The sequence below is a fragment of the Mytilus trossulus genome, chromosome 2 (assembly GCF_036588685.1).
Source record: "Mytilus trossulus isolate FHL-02 chromosome 2, PNRI_Mtr1.1.1.hap1, whole genome shotgun sequence".
Lineage (NCBI taxonomy): Eukaryota > Metazoa > Mollusca > Bivalvia > Mytilida > Mytilidae > Mytilus > Mytilus trossulus.
Genome location: NC_086374.1, coordinates 55,111,109 through 55,129,244, shown reverse-complemented (window position 1 = coordinate 55,129,244; position 18,136 = coordinate 55,111,109). Strand labels below are relative to the sequence as shown.

Below are 18,136 nucleotides of genomic sequence, written 5' to 3'. Positions count from 1 at the left end.
TGCAATGAACAAAAATGTCCTGCACATTCGAAAATATGCATAATGATAAAGTATTCGTGCTGAAAATCAATCATATTTGATTTCTAAAAACATTACAAAGTTTTAAATTTCAACATCAAATCTAAACAATGATAAGATATAGTCTCCATATGTAAATGGAAAACAATACTCAAGACACACAACTAACACACAAAAATCTATATGCATGTACATGATATACTTGAAAACATTTTGATGGGGGGTGCTATTTCTCTCGATGAAAATAACTAACATTTTCTTTTAGGCGGCTTTTCATTTAAATAAAACCGAAAAAACCCTGTTAGAATTAAGTTTCCCCAATACAATCAACAATAGCAATATCCAATAACCAAAACTGTCTGTTAGAAAGACTATGAATGGTCGGTATATAAATTAGAAAAAAAAGATAACAGTGATCGCAAAAAAAAATGCCTTGTTCAAACGACTGAATCAACCAAAAAAACAGAAGCCAACACAACACAATGACATACGAACAACATAAGGTCCAGGTACAATACACACATATTTTGGGGTTAAACCTAATTAAGGCTGGATACATTTCAAAGAAGGAAGAAGGATATAAAAAAAAAATGTGAAAAATTAATCATATTCATTTTGTTTATAATCTAGAATCAAACTTTAATATGACGTGGGGTATAAACACATAACCCGAGGAAATATGCAGTATCTAAGGAATTAAAGAATACATTTTTTAATATCAAATAATTTTGAAGTATTTTATTACGATTTATCTGAAGACTCATGTATTAAGCAGTAGTATATAAATCAACACAATTATGTATTTCTAAAACGTGATTTGACTTCTTCCTCTTTTAAATCACGTTTAATTATGTATTACAATGAACGTAGGATTCCTTCAATAATTCTTAAAACGTCGTGTTTACATTCATTTATATCTGACAAATAGTTATCAAAGGTACCAGGATTATAATTAAGTACTCCAGACACGCGTTTCGTCTACATAAGACTCATCAGTGACGCTCATATCAAAACAAGTACAAAGCTGTAAGTTGTAGAGCATTGAGGATCTAAAATTCCAAAAAGAATCAAAGCTTTGACTGAAGGAGATATTTTTCCTTTATAAGGGCATACGATACAGTTTTGATCCCGTATTTAAATTTTGATGAAAATTTGCATGTAGGCTCTTATTTACCTGATTAAATCAAATATGTTATAAAAAATATACCTTCATTCGCAATTTTTGAGTAAATTGAGGTTCAAATTTCAGATATTTTCTCAAAATACGGATTTGTGGACGTATTTTTCCTTTCGATAGAAATGCATAACTTTTTTGTTTTAAAAGGTAAACATAGGTAAATTATTTTTTATTTGTGTGTTATATAAATATTGCATAAATTTGTACATCATATTTTTACAAATAACTTAAATTTATCAAATGGTCATGTATGTAGGAAAATACCGTAATTTTTTGCTGTATATTAATCAAATTAAAAAAAAATGCACTATTTACGTTTTCATGAAAATTGGTACACATAATCTTCTTAAGTAAACAAATCAAATGTCGTTTTTTAAAAAGAGGGGTCCATGAACTCGTTTTCAAGTTAAGTGCCAGTCTGCCTAAGAATCAGGCAGTGTGAAAACATGACCAAAAAACCCCACCCAATTTGACAATAATTTCAGTTCATAAAATGTAGTTTTGCACAAAAATTACATTCATTTCTGTTTTCTGTTCTGGTAATAGAAGATACAATTTGGTTGAAATGCACTAGAAATTTACAAATAAGGGGAGATAACTCTGTGAGTTGCTATTATTCTAACCAATTTTCTAAAAGAGTTATTTGATATTACCAGACACACACAAACGAAAGACTAATATTTTTTTAACTCAGGATTGTGGTTAGTATAAAATAGAATGATTAGCTCGGTGGGTTTTTTCTAATCATGTTTTGATTTTTAGCTAAATTGCCTGATTCTTACAAAGACTGGCACTTAAATCAATTTGAATGCTAAAAATCAGCCGAAAACTGCATCTTTTCCCGATAAGTCACCGTTTGACGTCGCGAAAGTAACAATTTACGTTAGCAACGTTATCAACTGTATCGTATGCCCTTGATGTGGTACCGACATGAAGAATGAATGAACTATAACCTGATAGTGAATTGAAATTGAAAAAAAAGATTTTAGTACAAAAACATTAATAAAATTAGTACTTGGTTCTAAAGGCTTTGCTATAGTACACTCAACAAGTGAGTTAAGTATAAAAAAAGTACAAATGTAGAATGTAATTTAAAATCAAAAATATGATTTAATCAATCTAAACAAATAAAAAAAATCTTGTTTAGTGTCTTACTTCAGCAAATGAATTTTAGTGTAGCTGATTTATAACGTATTTATATTTAAAGATCAAGTGTATGAATAATTGTACTCTTGTGGACGTATTTGCTTTTTCCTCTCATCTTTATATTCTTCATCGAAGGTTGTTTTTTGTATTAAGAGCCTTAATTTTTCATCAGGAGTGTTCTTCAAGAACGGCAAAGTATTATATTTCTTATTATTACACTCTTGTTGTCAATAAAAACTAGCAATAATCTTCATTGAAATGCTTGTCACTCTATAACAGTATGGAGCAATTAAACATGATAGAATTAGTCCTCCTTGAGTTAGAATATACTAATGTCATATAGAGATTACTTTGCTTCCAAATGCCATTTTATTTTCCAGTGTGGTTTAAAAATGCTAAATGATTAAAGACTTCCCACTAATATAACTTCCTTTTATATAAATCATTTTAGGTTACTTGACGTTACTACTGGAAAGGTACGAACAATGTGGAATAAATGTGCTGGATGGTTCATAATTATTATACTCTTTGATTTTGTTATTGGAGAGGACTGTCCACCAGGTATGGACCTAAACGGAAACAGATTATCAAGAATACATTGTGAATTGTATAAACGATTTACTTTCGGACCATGGTCTGGAAAACGTAGTTCTGATACAGCATCTCTGCAATCATCGAGAAATCAAAGAGACTTCAGTTCATGGGGAGGGAAACGTTTTGAAGACATTTTATTGAAGACAAATGATAAAAATCAGAATGAAAAGAAGTATGAAAGTGAGATTTTATCTTGCATCAAGCGTTTTAACAATGATCAGTTTTTTCTTGCGCGGTGTGTTGAACTAGTCCAGAACGACTGCAAGGCTCATGAATGTTCCGAAGATCTATCAGGAATACAAAGAAGAGAATTTTCAGCTTGGGGAGGATAGTAAGTAATCAAATGCACATCAATTATTAACTTTAAGAGAAAGGGGTGGGCACAAAACAGCTTCTTTGTAAAAGGATCATCCTGCCTTTTACTTCAAATGTGAGTGAAAATGCCAAATGTGAATTTCCGATCTAAAAATGTATCAAATTATATATTACAGTATTTTGTATATCAGATATTAGATTTTCAAAATTATTTCGTGCTGTAATGGTTTCTTTTTGTAATTTACACCATGAGTTGCATTTTGATTTTAGAATCATACAACTTTTCAAAATATTCTCCTGCATATAGAATTATAATTTTAAAAAATTTTATAAGGCAAAAGTATGGACAAATTTTCAAACTTGAAATTTAACGTGAAACTTGTGTTCTTATAACTTTTAAACAATTTATGTCCAAAACTTTTCAAAGTATTCCTATTAATATTATTTCCATGGCGAAAAACGATTTTAAAAAATCTATTTTTTTCTTCTTCAAAATTCCGAATTGGCGTTTATTTAATAGCGATTCAATTTTAAATCCTCATCAGCGTTTTTCTATTGAACATATCAACAAAGAATTCAATGAATCCTACCGCTTACCCATTAAAATTTCCAAATATTTTTACGTCGTATGATACTTTACATTTAGATTAAAAATTGTTTGCTTATTTCCTAAGCAGTTTTACAAAAGATATAGGAAGATGTGGTGTGAGTGCCAATGAGACAACTCTCCATACAAGTTTATTTGAAGATACAAACAGACAGTGTTTGATGTAACTTAAAATAAAACATTAAAGAAACTTTAGGAATTTTTTTTAAGTTATTATTCTGTCATTTCAGATAGTTTGTACATAGCAAATAAACTCATCATAGAAACCAGGATTAAAATTTTATATTTACGCCAGACGTGCGTTTCGTCTACAAATAAAGGCAACAGTAATATACCGCTGTTCAAAATTATTCATAAATCGACAAAGACTCATACTAATCAGCTCGACTAATTTGTTTTAAAAGGTCAAATAAAGTACGAAGTTGAAGAGGTAGAAAAACCTTATTTTTTTCAAATATTCAAAGTTTTGTAAACAGTGAAAATTATAATCATGAATAGCGTTCATGTTATAACAGTAACTTATTGAATGGTAAAAGGTCTAGAATCGTCAAAAGTTGTCACTGAAAATTCAGTCTGATTTGAATCGAGTTATATAAATAACAATTCACAGATTTCAATTTTGAAGAAGTATTTGTCTTGATTTTTATATAGTTTTTATTCCTAAACAAAAGATACTGTCAATTATTAATTTTTTTTTTTTTTATAGTTTTTTATATATTCAAAGGAAAACTAAAAACGTACACGCAATATTGTAACGGATGACATTCGACTTTTAATCAGTTAACATAATCTTTCCCTTTATTTTCTTTATTTAAATATATAAGTTGTGATTACTTTTCTATCAAATGTTATTAAAATGACTAAAATTATGTTCACAGTTTGAACGTAGAAGATGTTTGCATCTGGAAAACAAATTATTTAAATGAAAACTTTTGTGTTATAGGTTGCACTTTGCAAATACAGATGTTTCTCAAAACACGCCTCTTTTGGGGAGATCTTGAATATTCATATAAAATTTTATTTTTTTCCAGGGCATATAAATGTTGAAAATATGCAACACAGCCCTATATTTTTACCTTTGAAACAAATTGAAGTGTATATGAACTTTCAATTCTAGGATAAGATTTTATTCAAATCTTCATAGTAAAAGAGGTACAGTTTTAGCCGTAAAGTGAGTTTCTAAGGGAAATTGCATTGTCAATATTTGCAGAAATGCAACCTGTAATATTTTCTTTCAGGAGTTAAATTGAAAATGTTAAAAAAATATTTTAAGACTCAATGTCTGTCTGCCTTGTACTTGGGCGAAATTAAAAAAATCAAGAATTTAACATTGTTTTTATTAGTCGAAAGAGTATTGGTTTAGGAAAAAATAAGCTTTGAATATTGATAGACTATGGACCTTCTATTCCATTTATTTGAATGCTTTCAAAAGCGGTAAAAGTCTAAATCGGGATTTTACCTTATATTTGCATTGGTATTGTTTGGGTCTTGAATCGAAAGAAAAGACATCTATAATCTGCATATTTTTTGGAAAATTAGCCTTTATGAGTTACAGAAGTCTTACATAAAAAGAAAAATGGGTGTTATGGGGCACAATATTTTACCCACAAATTCACAAACCTCACCTAATTACATCCTTGATTAAAAGTAATTATTAACGCAGACGGTGTGATTTTGGTGTTAATGTCTTTTGAATTTCTATTATACGGATAAACGTTTCTAATTTTTAATAACAACTCGTGATAAAAGAATTACGATTTATGATTTGAAAGTGACTTATGGACCAAATTGGTCGGGTGTATTTTATTGTATATGTAATATATTTGTACTTTACTGAACTGTTATTACATAGTTCACTAAAATAAAAATTTACTTACTTACTTACTTACAACTTAACTGAACCTTTTTTCTCAAACAGTAATACTTTCTTCGAATGAGGTTGAAATAGTTATCAAAAATACCAGGATTATAATTTAGTACGCCAGACGCGCGTTTCGTCTTGATTAGAGGTTGAATGTTGAATTACATTCAAATTAATAATTAATGAATTTATGATCATTGTGCTGTTGATGCCCATTGTGTTATTCTACTTTAAAAGCTTAACATTTGTTGAAAGGAATATTGTTGAAATATTTTCCACTGTATTTCAGCGAATAAAACCCTCCAACTTATTCTGCGCTATTGGTTGTTTTTCTGCCTGTTGATTTGGCACGTTCACACTTATATTGATTCATGGTTGGTTACTTGTATAAACAGTGGCATATGCAACAATTGTCAAGTAAAGTTGCAAATTTATCTAAAACACTGCATCAAACGCCACAAACATTTATCATTGATGTAAACAGCAACAGTTTTAGTTATGAATATTTTCACATTTAAAAAAAAGAGACAAGCTTCAATTCCTAATTTGTTTACTTGTAGTGCGTGTTACTGGTTTTTATATAAAGACTTTCCATATATAATAAATGAAATATATAGACAAAAATACATTATATTTTGGTTGATATCATAGGTGTTTCATATATTCTCTAGCGATTTTAAAATATTTCTTTTGTTAAAAAGAAATGAAGTGACTTTGGTCAATGCAGCTGTTGTCGGAAAAAAGGGGGTATATATTTTGATACTTATTTTTTGTTGAAATACAATCTAGTCGATGAAAAATAAGAAAATAATTAAAAAAATGAAACATATAAAGTACGAAGTTAAAGTGTATTGAAGATACAAAAAAATCGACTGGTTTTGCGGAATACAACTAAGGCAATCTATTTATAGGGTAGTACGAAGTATTTCGAAATATTTTAAGTTTTGTAAACAGGTCATTTATTAATATGAATTTTTCAATGAACGCTGCGACTACTTTATTAATGCAGTGTCAGAATAAGAGAAAAATACCATGTTAAACATTGAAATGAGATTCAAATGAATATCTATAAAAAGAAATAGAAAGAACTGGTTACATTTATAAAATCTGGTCAATGAAATATCCGACATACCTATTTGACCACAAATATTATCATAAACATATGGACTTAATTTTCATTTAAAGCTTTTCGTACGAGAATTTGTGAGTTATTAAAGGTAGGAATCCCAAACCTTTAAAATGTTGTTACTTCTTTAATACTGCATATGAATTAAAAAATGAGGTATAAATAGATAGATAAAAGATTAATCTTTTAAATGAATGCAACATTTTTGTGTTGCAATCATTATGTAATTAATTATTATGCAATTAATGGCAAAATCTTGGTCACTTCACCCGAATGAATTTAGCTCTTTTATCTCGTTAACCAAATAGGAAATTTAAATGAAATCTTAATCAACACACCAGGACCTACAAAAGGGTGTCTCAAATTATCGCTATCATATTTCATTCCCTCATAAATCTGTAATTAGTGTAAACATCCTTACCACATTTAAGTAGATAAAGTTTGATTAGGTGTAAATTTTGATTTATACATCTATCCAAAGTCTGAGACACCCTTTTGTAGATAATGGCTCTAGGAACAACATAAAAAAAATCAACCATCTGGGGGTTTCTATGAAGAAGCTAATTTCAATTCAAAGTGGAAATTCTTGAAATTTTTTGTAGACACAGTTAACATTATAATTGATTACAAAATTGTTGTTAAATACTGACATTGCATTGATATCAAAGAGTAATCTGTTAGCTATCTATAAATACCACTTTTATAAATTTTCAAGCATTATAAAGAAAATTACAGCATTTTCAAACTGGGGAATTGGAGGTATAACATCTTTGTATTGTGCTACCTTAAATATGTTATTCAAAAGGGAGTACCATCTCGAATGTGAGATAAAGTTACTGTACGGAGAAAACATCAAAATTGGAGAAAAATATTTGTTTTATTTATTATTATCCTGTGATTGTACTTCTTCAAGACTTTTATTCAAAATAATAAGAGAATTTTCAATTAAACATTATTTTTAAATTAGCAAGACCAACATTCTTTTGTGTGCTTTGATAGTTAATATTTCGACTGAAACATACCAATTTGTTATTTAAATTACACCTACGGACCTCATTATTACATAAAACATAAACTATTCGAGCCCAAATACACTTTGATGTTAATTATATTAATTTATTTTGTGCATCGAATTTATAATTTAAAATCAAAGGCTCATAATTTGGTCCTCTATCCCTCCTACTATATGTCATGATTATTCATTTCCATTGACCCAAAGTATGAAATTTCAATAAAAGGACTTGGTTACGTTAATTAGTTGAATTAGCTATATGGCTAAACTACCTAAAATAAATAGCCTAATTCATCTAAAGCCAATTTTGCCTGAGGGAGTTGATACCTTGGTTTCACAATAATTTTTTATAAATTTATAAACGGACAATTTTAGGAAAGTTTGTTAAGTCATGTCAGTACCGAAATACTGACTTCTGAGCTGATGAGACCCATAATCTATGACTCAGATAAGAAAATCCTTAGTATTTCGAATAGTTCATACTTTTGCAAACAGTAAATATAAACGTAAATTAGACAGTAACCAACGATAAAAAACGTGCATATAATAACCACATCTCACACCTTCTATTTTATATACACATTGTATGACACGATATTACAGAAAATATAGAACAATGAATGGTTTATAAAATTGATGTATGTTTTCAAAGTATCACAATCAGAGTGATATACAACATATTTGTATTTCGATTTACATTTAAGTTTCGGTATATTTGAAAATTTTGCGAGGCAAATATGTCATAAAACAATTTTACACTATAACGGTCTCATTCATTTATCTAAAGCTTAAATATTCTTTTATTGCAGGATGATTTAATACATGTCTTAACATTTGTGTTCACCATTTTATGATAATTTTTTCACATCAGCTATAATGGAGTCTATATTCTCAGTTTTGAAACAGATGTAATGTTCTCTGTTTATGTGAATCGTACGCAATAAAAAACAAATAACAATTGTTTATTTAGTGAACTGGACTTTCCAATAAATTTTTCCTTCGTTTATCTATCACACTTGTTTGAAAGACATAAACAAGTTCATGCAAAACTTAATAATACATGTGTGACAAAAACGTTAAAAAAAACATTACAAATTTTGATGCAAAATATAGTGATAGGTAAACTTCAAAAATCGGATTGTATAAAAAATATACATAATTTGTAAAAGCAAAATACATTTCTAAAACTAATAGCAAATATGTATAAATCAAATTATGTCTGATGACCCTGTCGATAGAATAATATCACATCTATTTTTATAGAGATTAAGACACTTAAATAGTATGTGACTACAGTCCGACTAAGGAGTTCAAAAGTGCTTGAGAACTTTTTCTCAACTTAATACGTTGATTTATATTCAGAATTAATGCGTCAAAATGTATTACAAATAACACAAACATCGATTTAAAATGAAGGCAATGTGTGTAAAAAGTGTCCTGCTTTTACTGAGACGTCGTATTCTGACTATCTGCTTGAAATTTGAATGCATTTGTGCCTTCTCCTTACACAGGGATAATGATATAAAAGATTTATAGATATAATAAGTTCGTTTAATGGTTTTGTCATGTCAATAAAGCTTTTAGTATAGAAAATGATCTTGCTGAAGATAATATAATTTTTACCTCTCTATGGTACTAAGTAACGAGAAAATATACGAGAACACAGTAAAGCTATCATTCAGCACATTTCGGAGAAAGTTATGATTTTTGTTTAATAATCAGCAATGAATATTATACTAAGCAAAAATGTTAAACAATCTTTGTGAAACTAAATAACTCTTATGAAACAGAATTTCTTTATAATTCTCTTTTAATCTTGGAAAAACAACCTAAAGATCAATCCCGCTTTGAAAGTATGTGGGAGATCATTAAGACATTTTCTAAAATAAAATAGAAGCTTCTTAAGAAATCACACAAGAGAAAACGAGATGTGTGCTCGTAAAAAAAATCAAACATAAAACGCATGTTAAATAATCCTGTTGAACTTAAATCTCCGACGGACAAGTACTTGGAAGACGAGATATACGTTCTCTGTGAGAGTTTCACGCAAACTTTTAGATCATATGTAACAGTTTCAAAACCTGAAAAGAACTTTCATAAAACCTGTTCTATGACATACTGTTTAGCATAGAGATTTGTCTGACAAACACAAACAGTGGTGAACATAAATATAGAGCACTTAGAAAAAACCTTCTAAGATCATTAACTTTAAGAAGTGCTCAAACCTTGACCAATCAGCGCTTCCATGTAAAAAGTAACAGAACTTCATGTTTTTTAATATGTAGTATGTATCACCTAATAGCTACGATAGTCAAAAGCTTTAATGTCCTTTACACGTGCTTCTGGCCGTTACTTTTTAGTAAACATTCACCTGTGACATCAATATAATGGGAGATAACTCGTTAGGAAACGAAAAAGCTTTAAAGGTTACTCACTTGTAAATAAGGTTGGTATTCATTGCTGGGTGTATATATATAGAGTTATTCGTGCTTTCTTGCATTTTAAAAATAAAAACTATCTCAATCATTCTATTTCCGTGATAACGTGTTACCCAGTAGAATTGCTTATCATATGTGTAAGGTATAATCATTTGTCTTATTATACTCTGGTTAGCACTTAATAAAGTTGTATAAACGCAATTTGCTATATTCTTTTTAAAATGTGTATAACCATACATCAGCATCAAGTTATTGAACATGATAGAATAAGCTCTTCTACAAGTACGAACATGTTAATGTCTTATAGAGATTAGCTTGATCTTAAATACAATTCAAGACTTTTGTGTGGTTTGAAAATGTATAAGAATAAAATCTTCCCACTATCGTATCTGCATTTATATAAGACAATTTTGGTTGGATTATTTCATTTAAAGAACGGTACGGACGATGTGGAATAAATGTGTCGGATGGTTCACAATTATTATACTCTGTGATACTGTAATCTGTATAGATGACTGTCCTCCAGATATGAACTCCGACGATAACAGACTTTTGAGATTTACTTGTTTGTTGGGTAGACATTCTACGTTTAATCCCTGGGGTGGAAAACGAAGTTCAAATTCCGAAATTCTCGAATCACCGAGTTATCAAAGAGACTCAGGTTCATGGGGAGAAAAACGTTCGAATGGATTTTCGTTTAAGTCGAATTACAAACATCGGACTGCAAGGACGTATAAAATGGAAATAATGTCATGCATCAGGCGTTTTATAAATGATCATTTTTTTCTTGACCGGTGTTTGGATGTAGTTCAGAACGAATGCACGGCAACTTATTGTTCCAATGATCAAACAGGAATGGCAAGAAGAGAATTTTCCACATGGGAGAATTGTAAGTTAAAAAATTGTTATCGCTAACAAAAATAAAAACTTTAGGTTGAATTCAGCTAATTGCGACGTACTACAACATACTCACTATTAAAAAGTTATCAGTTGTTTATAAGAATAGTTCCGTTTTCATTTGAACGTATTTGAAACAGAAAATATCAGACATTGTAATGTCAGAATAATATCAGAATAGTATGTCTAAGAAACGATAGTTCAAATCTGTACAAGCTGTCTGATTTTATGCAAAGAAAAAAACTCATTAATTAAATAAATCCTAGAGAAAGCTTTGAAGACGGCAATTTATCTAAAATATAAAATCACAAATCTACGATTTAAAGTTGTACGCATTTTAAAAGACAGTCTCTTTCAATTGTAGAATTGACATTGTTCAAATGGTATTCAAAAATGATGGAAAAAAATATGTGGCTAATGACATAGAAATAAACCAAAAAAATAAATAAATTCAAAACTTATTTCTTACAGCCAATATATGCTCTTTAAGGTAACTAAGTCAAATCACTCAACCAGACCCAAATTGTGGATAAGTTAAGAATATGGAAAGAATGGTTCTTAAACTGGTTTTCTTGTTTGCACTTTGTACAGCATTAACCATTACAGATTTCTACATCTGCATTGGTGGCCTTAGGCTGTTGTCTGCTCAATGGTCCGGTTGTTGTCTCTTTGACACATTCCCCATTTCCATTCTTAATTTTATGTCTCTTTAAAATCGGGGTAAGAGATTGGAACATCGGTCCGTCTAATTATTTGTTTTTTGTACTCTTATCAACGAAGAAATCAACTCTGTATATAAATTACAGCGACTATGTATCATCAGGAATTAAGTTGAATCGAATCCTTGATTTTTCAAGGAATTGTCTAAATAACTATGAACATTAGTGATTAAATTTTATCCCTGAAAATTACCAATGATTTTGACATAATCGTCGAGTTACTTTCAAAAATAATTCTACAAATTCCTTAAAATGATTTAAGGGATTGTTAATACTAAAAAATAATTTAAATATCTGCTTTTCTTGCCACTTACTAGTTGAGTTGACAATTTTCTTTTGGTGCCACTTTAATTATTCTTTAAAATTAAACAATTTTTTCAGTGATATTCTATTTAACTGTGTTAAACTAGATAAATTAAAGTCATATGGAACGAGTGACTGTTGAAAAATAATGTTTATCCAATTATTGAACCAATGGATATATATATCATGAACTTAGTCTTCTCCTGTGCACGGTTTTATCATTCTTTACGCAAATATATCGTATAATCGTCAATTAATTTTCTCTCAGTCTGTTATGATTAACAAATATGGCATCTCATTAAATTTCGTGTTTTGACTCCGAAGTTTACCGATTGTCACCTTATAGTAAACAATCAACAAAAAAGCATGGATATTAAAAACGAGTTTAAAATCAATCAGCTGATACTTTATTTTATTGACAGATCCATGCGCATTGCGATCACTGGATTTTTTAGGTCACTTTGCATACGGAAAATATTAAAAAAGTAAACTTATTCTAGATGTGGACAAATTAAAGAATGTTTTTCAGAAAACAAGAATATGTACATAAGTTTCATAATGACAACTATCCATGTTGTTATAAAAGAGGAACGAACGATACCAGAGGGATAGTCAAACTAACAAATCGAATATAAACTGACAACGCCATGGCTAAAAATGAACAGGACAAACATACACACAATAGTATATATGAAACAACATAGAAAACTAAAGAATTATAAAAGACATATGCATCATTTTTTTGTTAATTTGAGGTTTCATATGACTTTAATAAACAAGAACGAATTTCAATTTTATACTACCAACATTATCATTGACACTGACAATTGTACGTTAATGTATGTCACGTTTCGTATAGTTTTCCTAAATGCGTTATCCTGATCTGAAATAAATGCTTAAATTATGTAATTTGCTGTAAAACAAGGACAAAGAAAAAATTATTAAACATGTGTTTTATGTGTCCAATGTACAAACTAAAAAGGGATTTAAACTTAGTGAAGAGATGCAACAAGACATATAAGTACAAACATAACGCATAATCGACTGATTAAACACAATTTTTGAATGGGGTAGCAATGGCTGTAATGTTTGGATACCGATTCCACATATTGAGTGCGGCAAGTGAAACCTAAAAGTATAGTGTCAGGAATGTACTAACAATTTAAATATTCCCTGCCTATGGAATTTTGCTTAATCATGCACAAGGAATAATTCTGAGATGCCTGATATAATAATTTAGCATACGCAGATATTTCTAATGAACTATTTATTTCGTTTTAAAATACATTTGTACCTTTTAGTTCATGCAATGCAAAACATTGCTGAATTATCAAGCAGACAAACAACAAAAGGAAGAAAAAGAGAAAAAACGACATTATGAAGTCAAAATACGATGTTTGACATGTGGCAAATGATAACAACAGAACTTGATTTTCAAATTTGATTTGTCCATTGGTTCGTTAAAACAAAAGTTAGTTTTTTATATGTTTTTTTGTTCTTTATTTTTTAATAGATTAGTGTGATTTATTATATTAACCACTAATAAAATGAATACGATAAAAGAGCACCTTGTTCGTTTCTATCATCAAAAACAATCATTTTTTTAATAACAAAATGAATATGTTAAGACTGCACGTTGTTCGTTTCCGTCATCAAAAACATCATCTAAGAATGTGACATTCTGTTAACCGAACTTAAGCTTTTTAATCAAGATTCCTAAATCGATTGGTGTCAATTTGTTCACTGACCGCTAATTTTAGGAATATTTTTTTCTATAATTTTGTTTGCATTAAGCCCTTTTCTTATATCATAATTGTTTTTGCCCTGAATGAAGTTGTTAGTTATTTCATATACATTTTTAGTCAAATGATCGTTGTTAATAAACCCATCATAGATACTAGGAATAAAATGTTGTATGCCAGACGAATGTTTCGGCTACATCAATGACGCTCGAGTAGAAAAGGGGAAGAATTCGGATATCAAGAATTTATTTAACCTCGCAACATGCACATCTGCCTGTCCCAAGCCAGGTTACTCGTTCTTTTAGTATTGTCGTATGTCACATCTTTATGATTTTCATATTTAGGATGTTTTCGTGGAAAGTAGATCATATATTGTGTCTGTTGAGTTATTCAATTATATTTGTATAAACATTTTTTTATTAAGACTCTATGTCAAACTATAGTTTTATTCTATACTAGGAGTTAGTATTTTTTAGTTTTGAGAACCAAATTTTTTGTCAGTCAACTTAAAAAAATCTTGATGACGATTGAATTCATCACTGTAACACAGCAGGGCAATACAAATTATGTAAGGAATCGCAACCAAAAATTCATGCAAAGATTGAATAAATTGAATTTAATTTTGGTTCTGTGGTGTAGCAATGCACATTGTATATTATGTTACCATGACGATTGGGGGTATAAAGACTTGAGTATTAGAAAAATGAGAAAAACATCAAACAAATCTAAATTCATTAGGATCGAGGATTGTAGATCTAGATATTCCGCTTTTTCTATTTTAATAAATAAAGTGAACTATCAAAATATACGTTTTACGCCAAAACTTTCACATGCTTATATAAGCATAATATTTTCAATAAACGAACTTAACTTCAACTTTGCTAGATTTTATGATGAAAATTCTACATCTGCATCTCAAGGATTATGGTTCTAGAGCAACACAAAACTCATAACAAAACGGTATTCAGTTATCTGTATTCAATACCTGCAATAGTTTGTTACGCATTTCATATAATAACAAATTATTTTGAAGGCATTTATTATTAGATGTTTAAAGAAACACAATTGCGTGAACTTTATGCCTTTACATGGCCATGTTTTTGTATATGTGGATTTCCAATTGATTTAAGCATGCATACTATTATTAATAGTTAGTAGGACTGAATATGTAAAAGTCCCGACTGTATAATCAGGAAATATTCACAAATGATATTGTCAAATGGACAAACGAATTTCTGACTTTTCAGCTTTTATTGGTACCATGATTTTTGAAATGAAATTTACGGCAACGAATAGTAGATTGTGAATACTAGCATATTACTTTAAAACATGTGCTTGTTTATTGACCGGTTTTACACTTTTCGTGAAAAACTAAATAAGAAATTTCTCAAAGGATATGCGTGGTCCTGTGTGACAATAGCTAGGATGTGAACCCTGTTTTTTTAAGTCTCAAAAATTCAGACATATGAACTATGGATTATAAAAAACGATATTTACACCACTGGGTCGATGTCACTGCTTGTGGACGTTTCGTCCCCGATGGTATCACCAGCCCAGTAGTCAACATTTCGGTGTTGACATGAATATCAATAATGTGGTCATATTTATAAATTTCCTGTTTACAATTTTTTTTTCGAAAAACTTAGGATTTTCTTATCCTAGATTACTTTTGGATCCTCAATGCTCTTCAACTTTGTACTTATTTGGCTTTATAAATATTTTGATATGAGCGTCTCTGATGAGTCTTATGTAGATGACACGCGCGTCTGGCGTACTCAAATTATAATCCTGGTACCTTTGATAACTACTAGCGACAGTGACTTCTCGTGACAACTTTTCAATAACCCAGATTGATCAAAAGATCCTAAATGAAATTTAAATTTTAAGTAAATGAGAAAAACAAAAGCTCAAATTCATCAAACGAATGAATATCAACGGTCATATTCCTGGGTCGGAAAAGGCATTTTCGTATGTAGAAAATGGTGTTTTATGAAAGTTATTTAATATCTGGGTTATCTTTACTAAATTCACCAAAGTGTTTTTAGTCATATTACTGAACGTGCCAAAAAGCATACTTTATGGGTTTTTTTTCATTCTGACTGTTTTATTTCTATATTTCAGTCCGTCATGCTTATGTTTGTCATCATGCAGGTTCAGTGGTATCGTATCACGCCAGTCTCCTCAACTTAAGATCATGATATGAAAGAAAAAACATTTTTAAACAATGATAGTTAATCTGTTTATTTTTGTTTCAGATTGAGATAATCAATTGGAAAGTGCAAGAAGATCAACAGATTATCGATACTAAAAGTGGTCCTTAGGAAATATGGATTTTCAACCTAACGATAAACCAGTCACGCATAGAATACGGGATTTTATAAGTATTAGATAACATCAGAGTTATTCTAATGTACCAATGTTTTACTTTCTTTATAAATTTACGTCTGAACTTTATAGTCTGGGGTATACATGTTTAATATGATCGCCTTTGTAAAAATAATCTGCTCACAATTTTGTACGCCAGATGAGCGTTTTATATAAAAAAGACTTATCACGTTATTCAAATATGTGTTGCAGTAAAATTTGCGCTGTTCATGTCATAATTGTAACTTATACTTTTGCTGCAGTAAGGACTTCAGATAAAAAATGGAAATAGCATTGTAAGAGGGTAGGGGTTATCTACATTCATTGAGTATGTAAATAAAACAATTTTGTTAGCTTGTATTGTGTTTTATGTTATATGTCAATCCTACATTTAACAGCAACGATTTAAAAGAAGCAAAAAAATATTACACAACAAAACCGGAAGTACCCCAAATTTATTCGTATGAAACATTGATGGAAAGTTTAGTTGTTCGATAAGCATAAAGATCTTTTTTGTCGATAAATGAGTGAGTGTACGCCAGAAAATTATGACTCAAACAGGACGACTAAACTTGATTTAATGTCTTATATATACAACTGAATGAATATCCCATTCAGATAATCTGTCATTGTTTGGCATCTGTCTTCGTACATAACTTCAAAAACTTTTTATCATGGCTAAGTACAATTGAAAAACTCAAAAAGCTCCAAAAACTTTCGGTGTAATAAAATCTTACACATCCGAAAATTAAGATTCATGTCTTTCAGTCAAAACTTACACCATCAGTCATACATAACTAAAAAGGTAAAGCATGCAAGATAAAAAATAGGTCTAATCAATATAGCGTATTCTTGCAGTATATCTTATATATTTTTTACGATACCATTATATTAAGACATTTTTAAAGCTTCTGTATACATGTCCTGTTTAAGATTTGAAAACCTGGCATAAGAAGATAGAGTAAGTACATGTTGTAGTTATATCCTTTGTAGAGGTATATTATTCATGCATCAACATTACATTTCTCTAAATTTAAAAAAAAAATCTTTTGTCAGCATTGAAGATAACACCTCATCTGTTGTTCACTGATCTAGTGACTCTGATCTATCCCTTCCGATTCAGATGCTGGTTTCTCCTAACAAACAGTTTTATGTTGATAGCAAAAACAAAGCATCCAATATTTTGCTAAAACCATTAGTAACAGAGATATGCCTATAAATTCAAACAATCACTTGACTAGATAGATAACATTCGTTCAAGTTTTCAATCACTCTACATTGTTTCTGTATGTTAGTATGTGTTGAATATAAATGTTAAAAGGTGTAACCAGTCATAGAAAAAATGCTATAAAAAATTCTGAAGTAACTTTTCTGGTTCAGCTGTTTTTTTATAGTAAGTCTTCACTTTTTGAAAATGATCCTTTCCGTTTTGTTCTGTTATCGCTTTGTCAGAAATCTGACTGTGGGCCAGAGATGAAACAGAGATGAAACATTACGCAATTGCGGTTCTGTATGAAAGAATTGAGTAAATATAATCATTCATGACTGTGTCTTTCTAAATAGGGTGAAATAAAGTATCCCTATGTACTTTAAAGGGAACCTTATCACTCTCTATTTTTTACTTTTGTAAAAGTTTTTTTTTCAAATTCACTAAAATTCTAGAGGCTAACTGGTTGGTTTTAGAAATACCTTCCTTCCAAACCTTAATCGACCGCTGCCGTGTCTACTGCCGCCTGTCACGGCTTTTAGTTAAATTATTTTAACAGTGTGCAAATGGTACAAAGAAGTGTCAGTTGGTCGGTTAAGTTGTGAAGTGA

General features: G+C 29.8%; 1 protein-coding gene across 1 annotated transcript; it reads left to right on the top strand.

Annotated features, from left to right (window-relative positions):
• Positions 1-2,816: 2,816 nt before the first annotated feature.
• Positions 2,817-16,571, top strand: LOC134705245 (uncharacterized). Its single transcript, XM_063564008.1, has 2 exons — positions 2,817-3,266; positions 16,211-16,571. Coding segments are annotated over exons 1-2 (441 nt in total). The 5' UTR covers positions 2,817-2,826; the 3' UTR covers positions 16,212-16,571.
• The last annotated feature ends 1,565 nt before the right edge of the window (positions 16,572-18,136 follow it).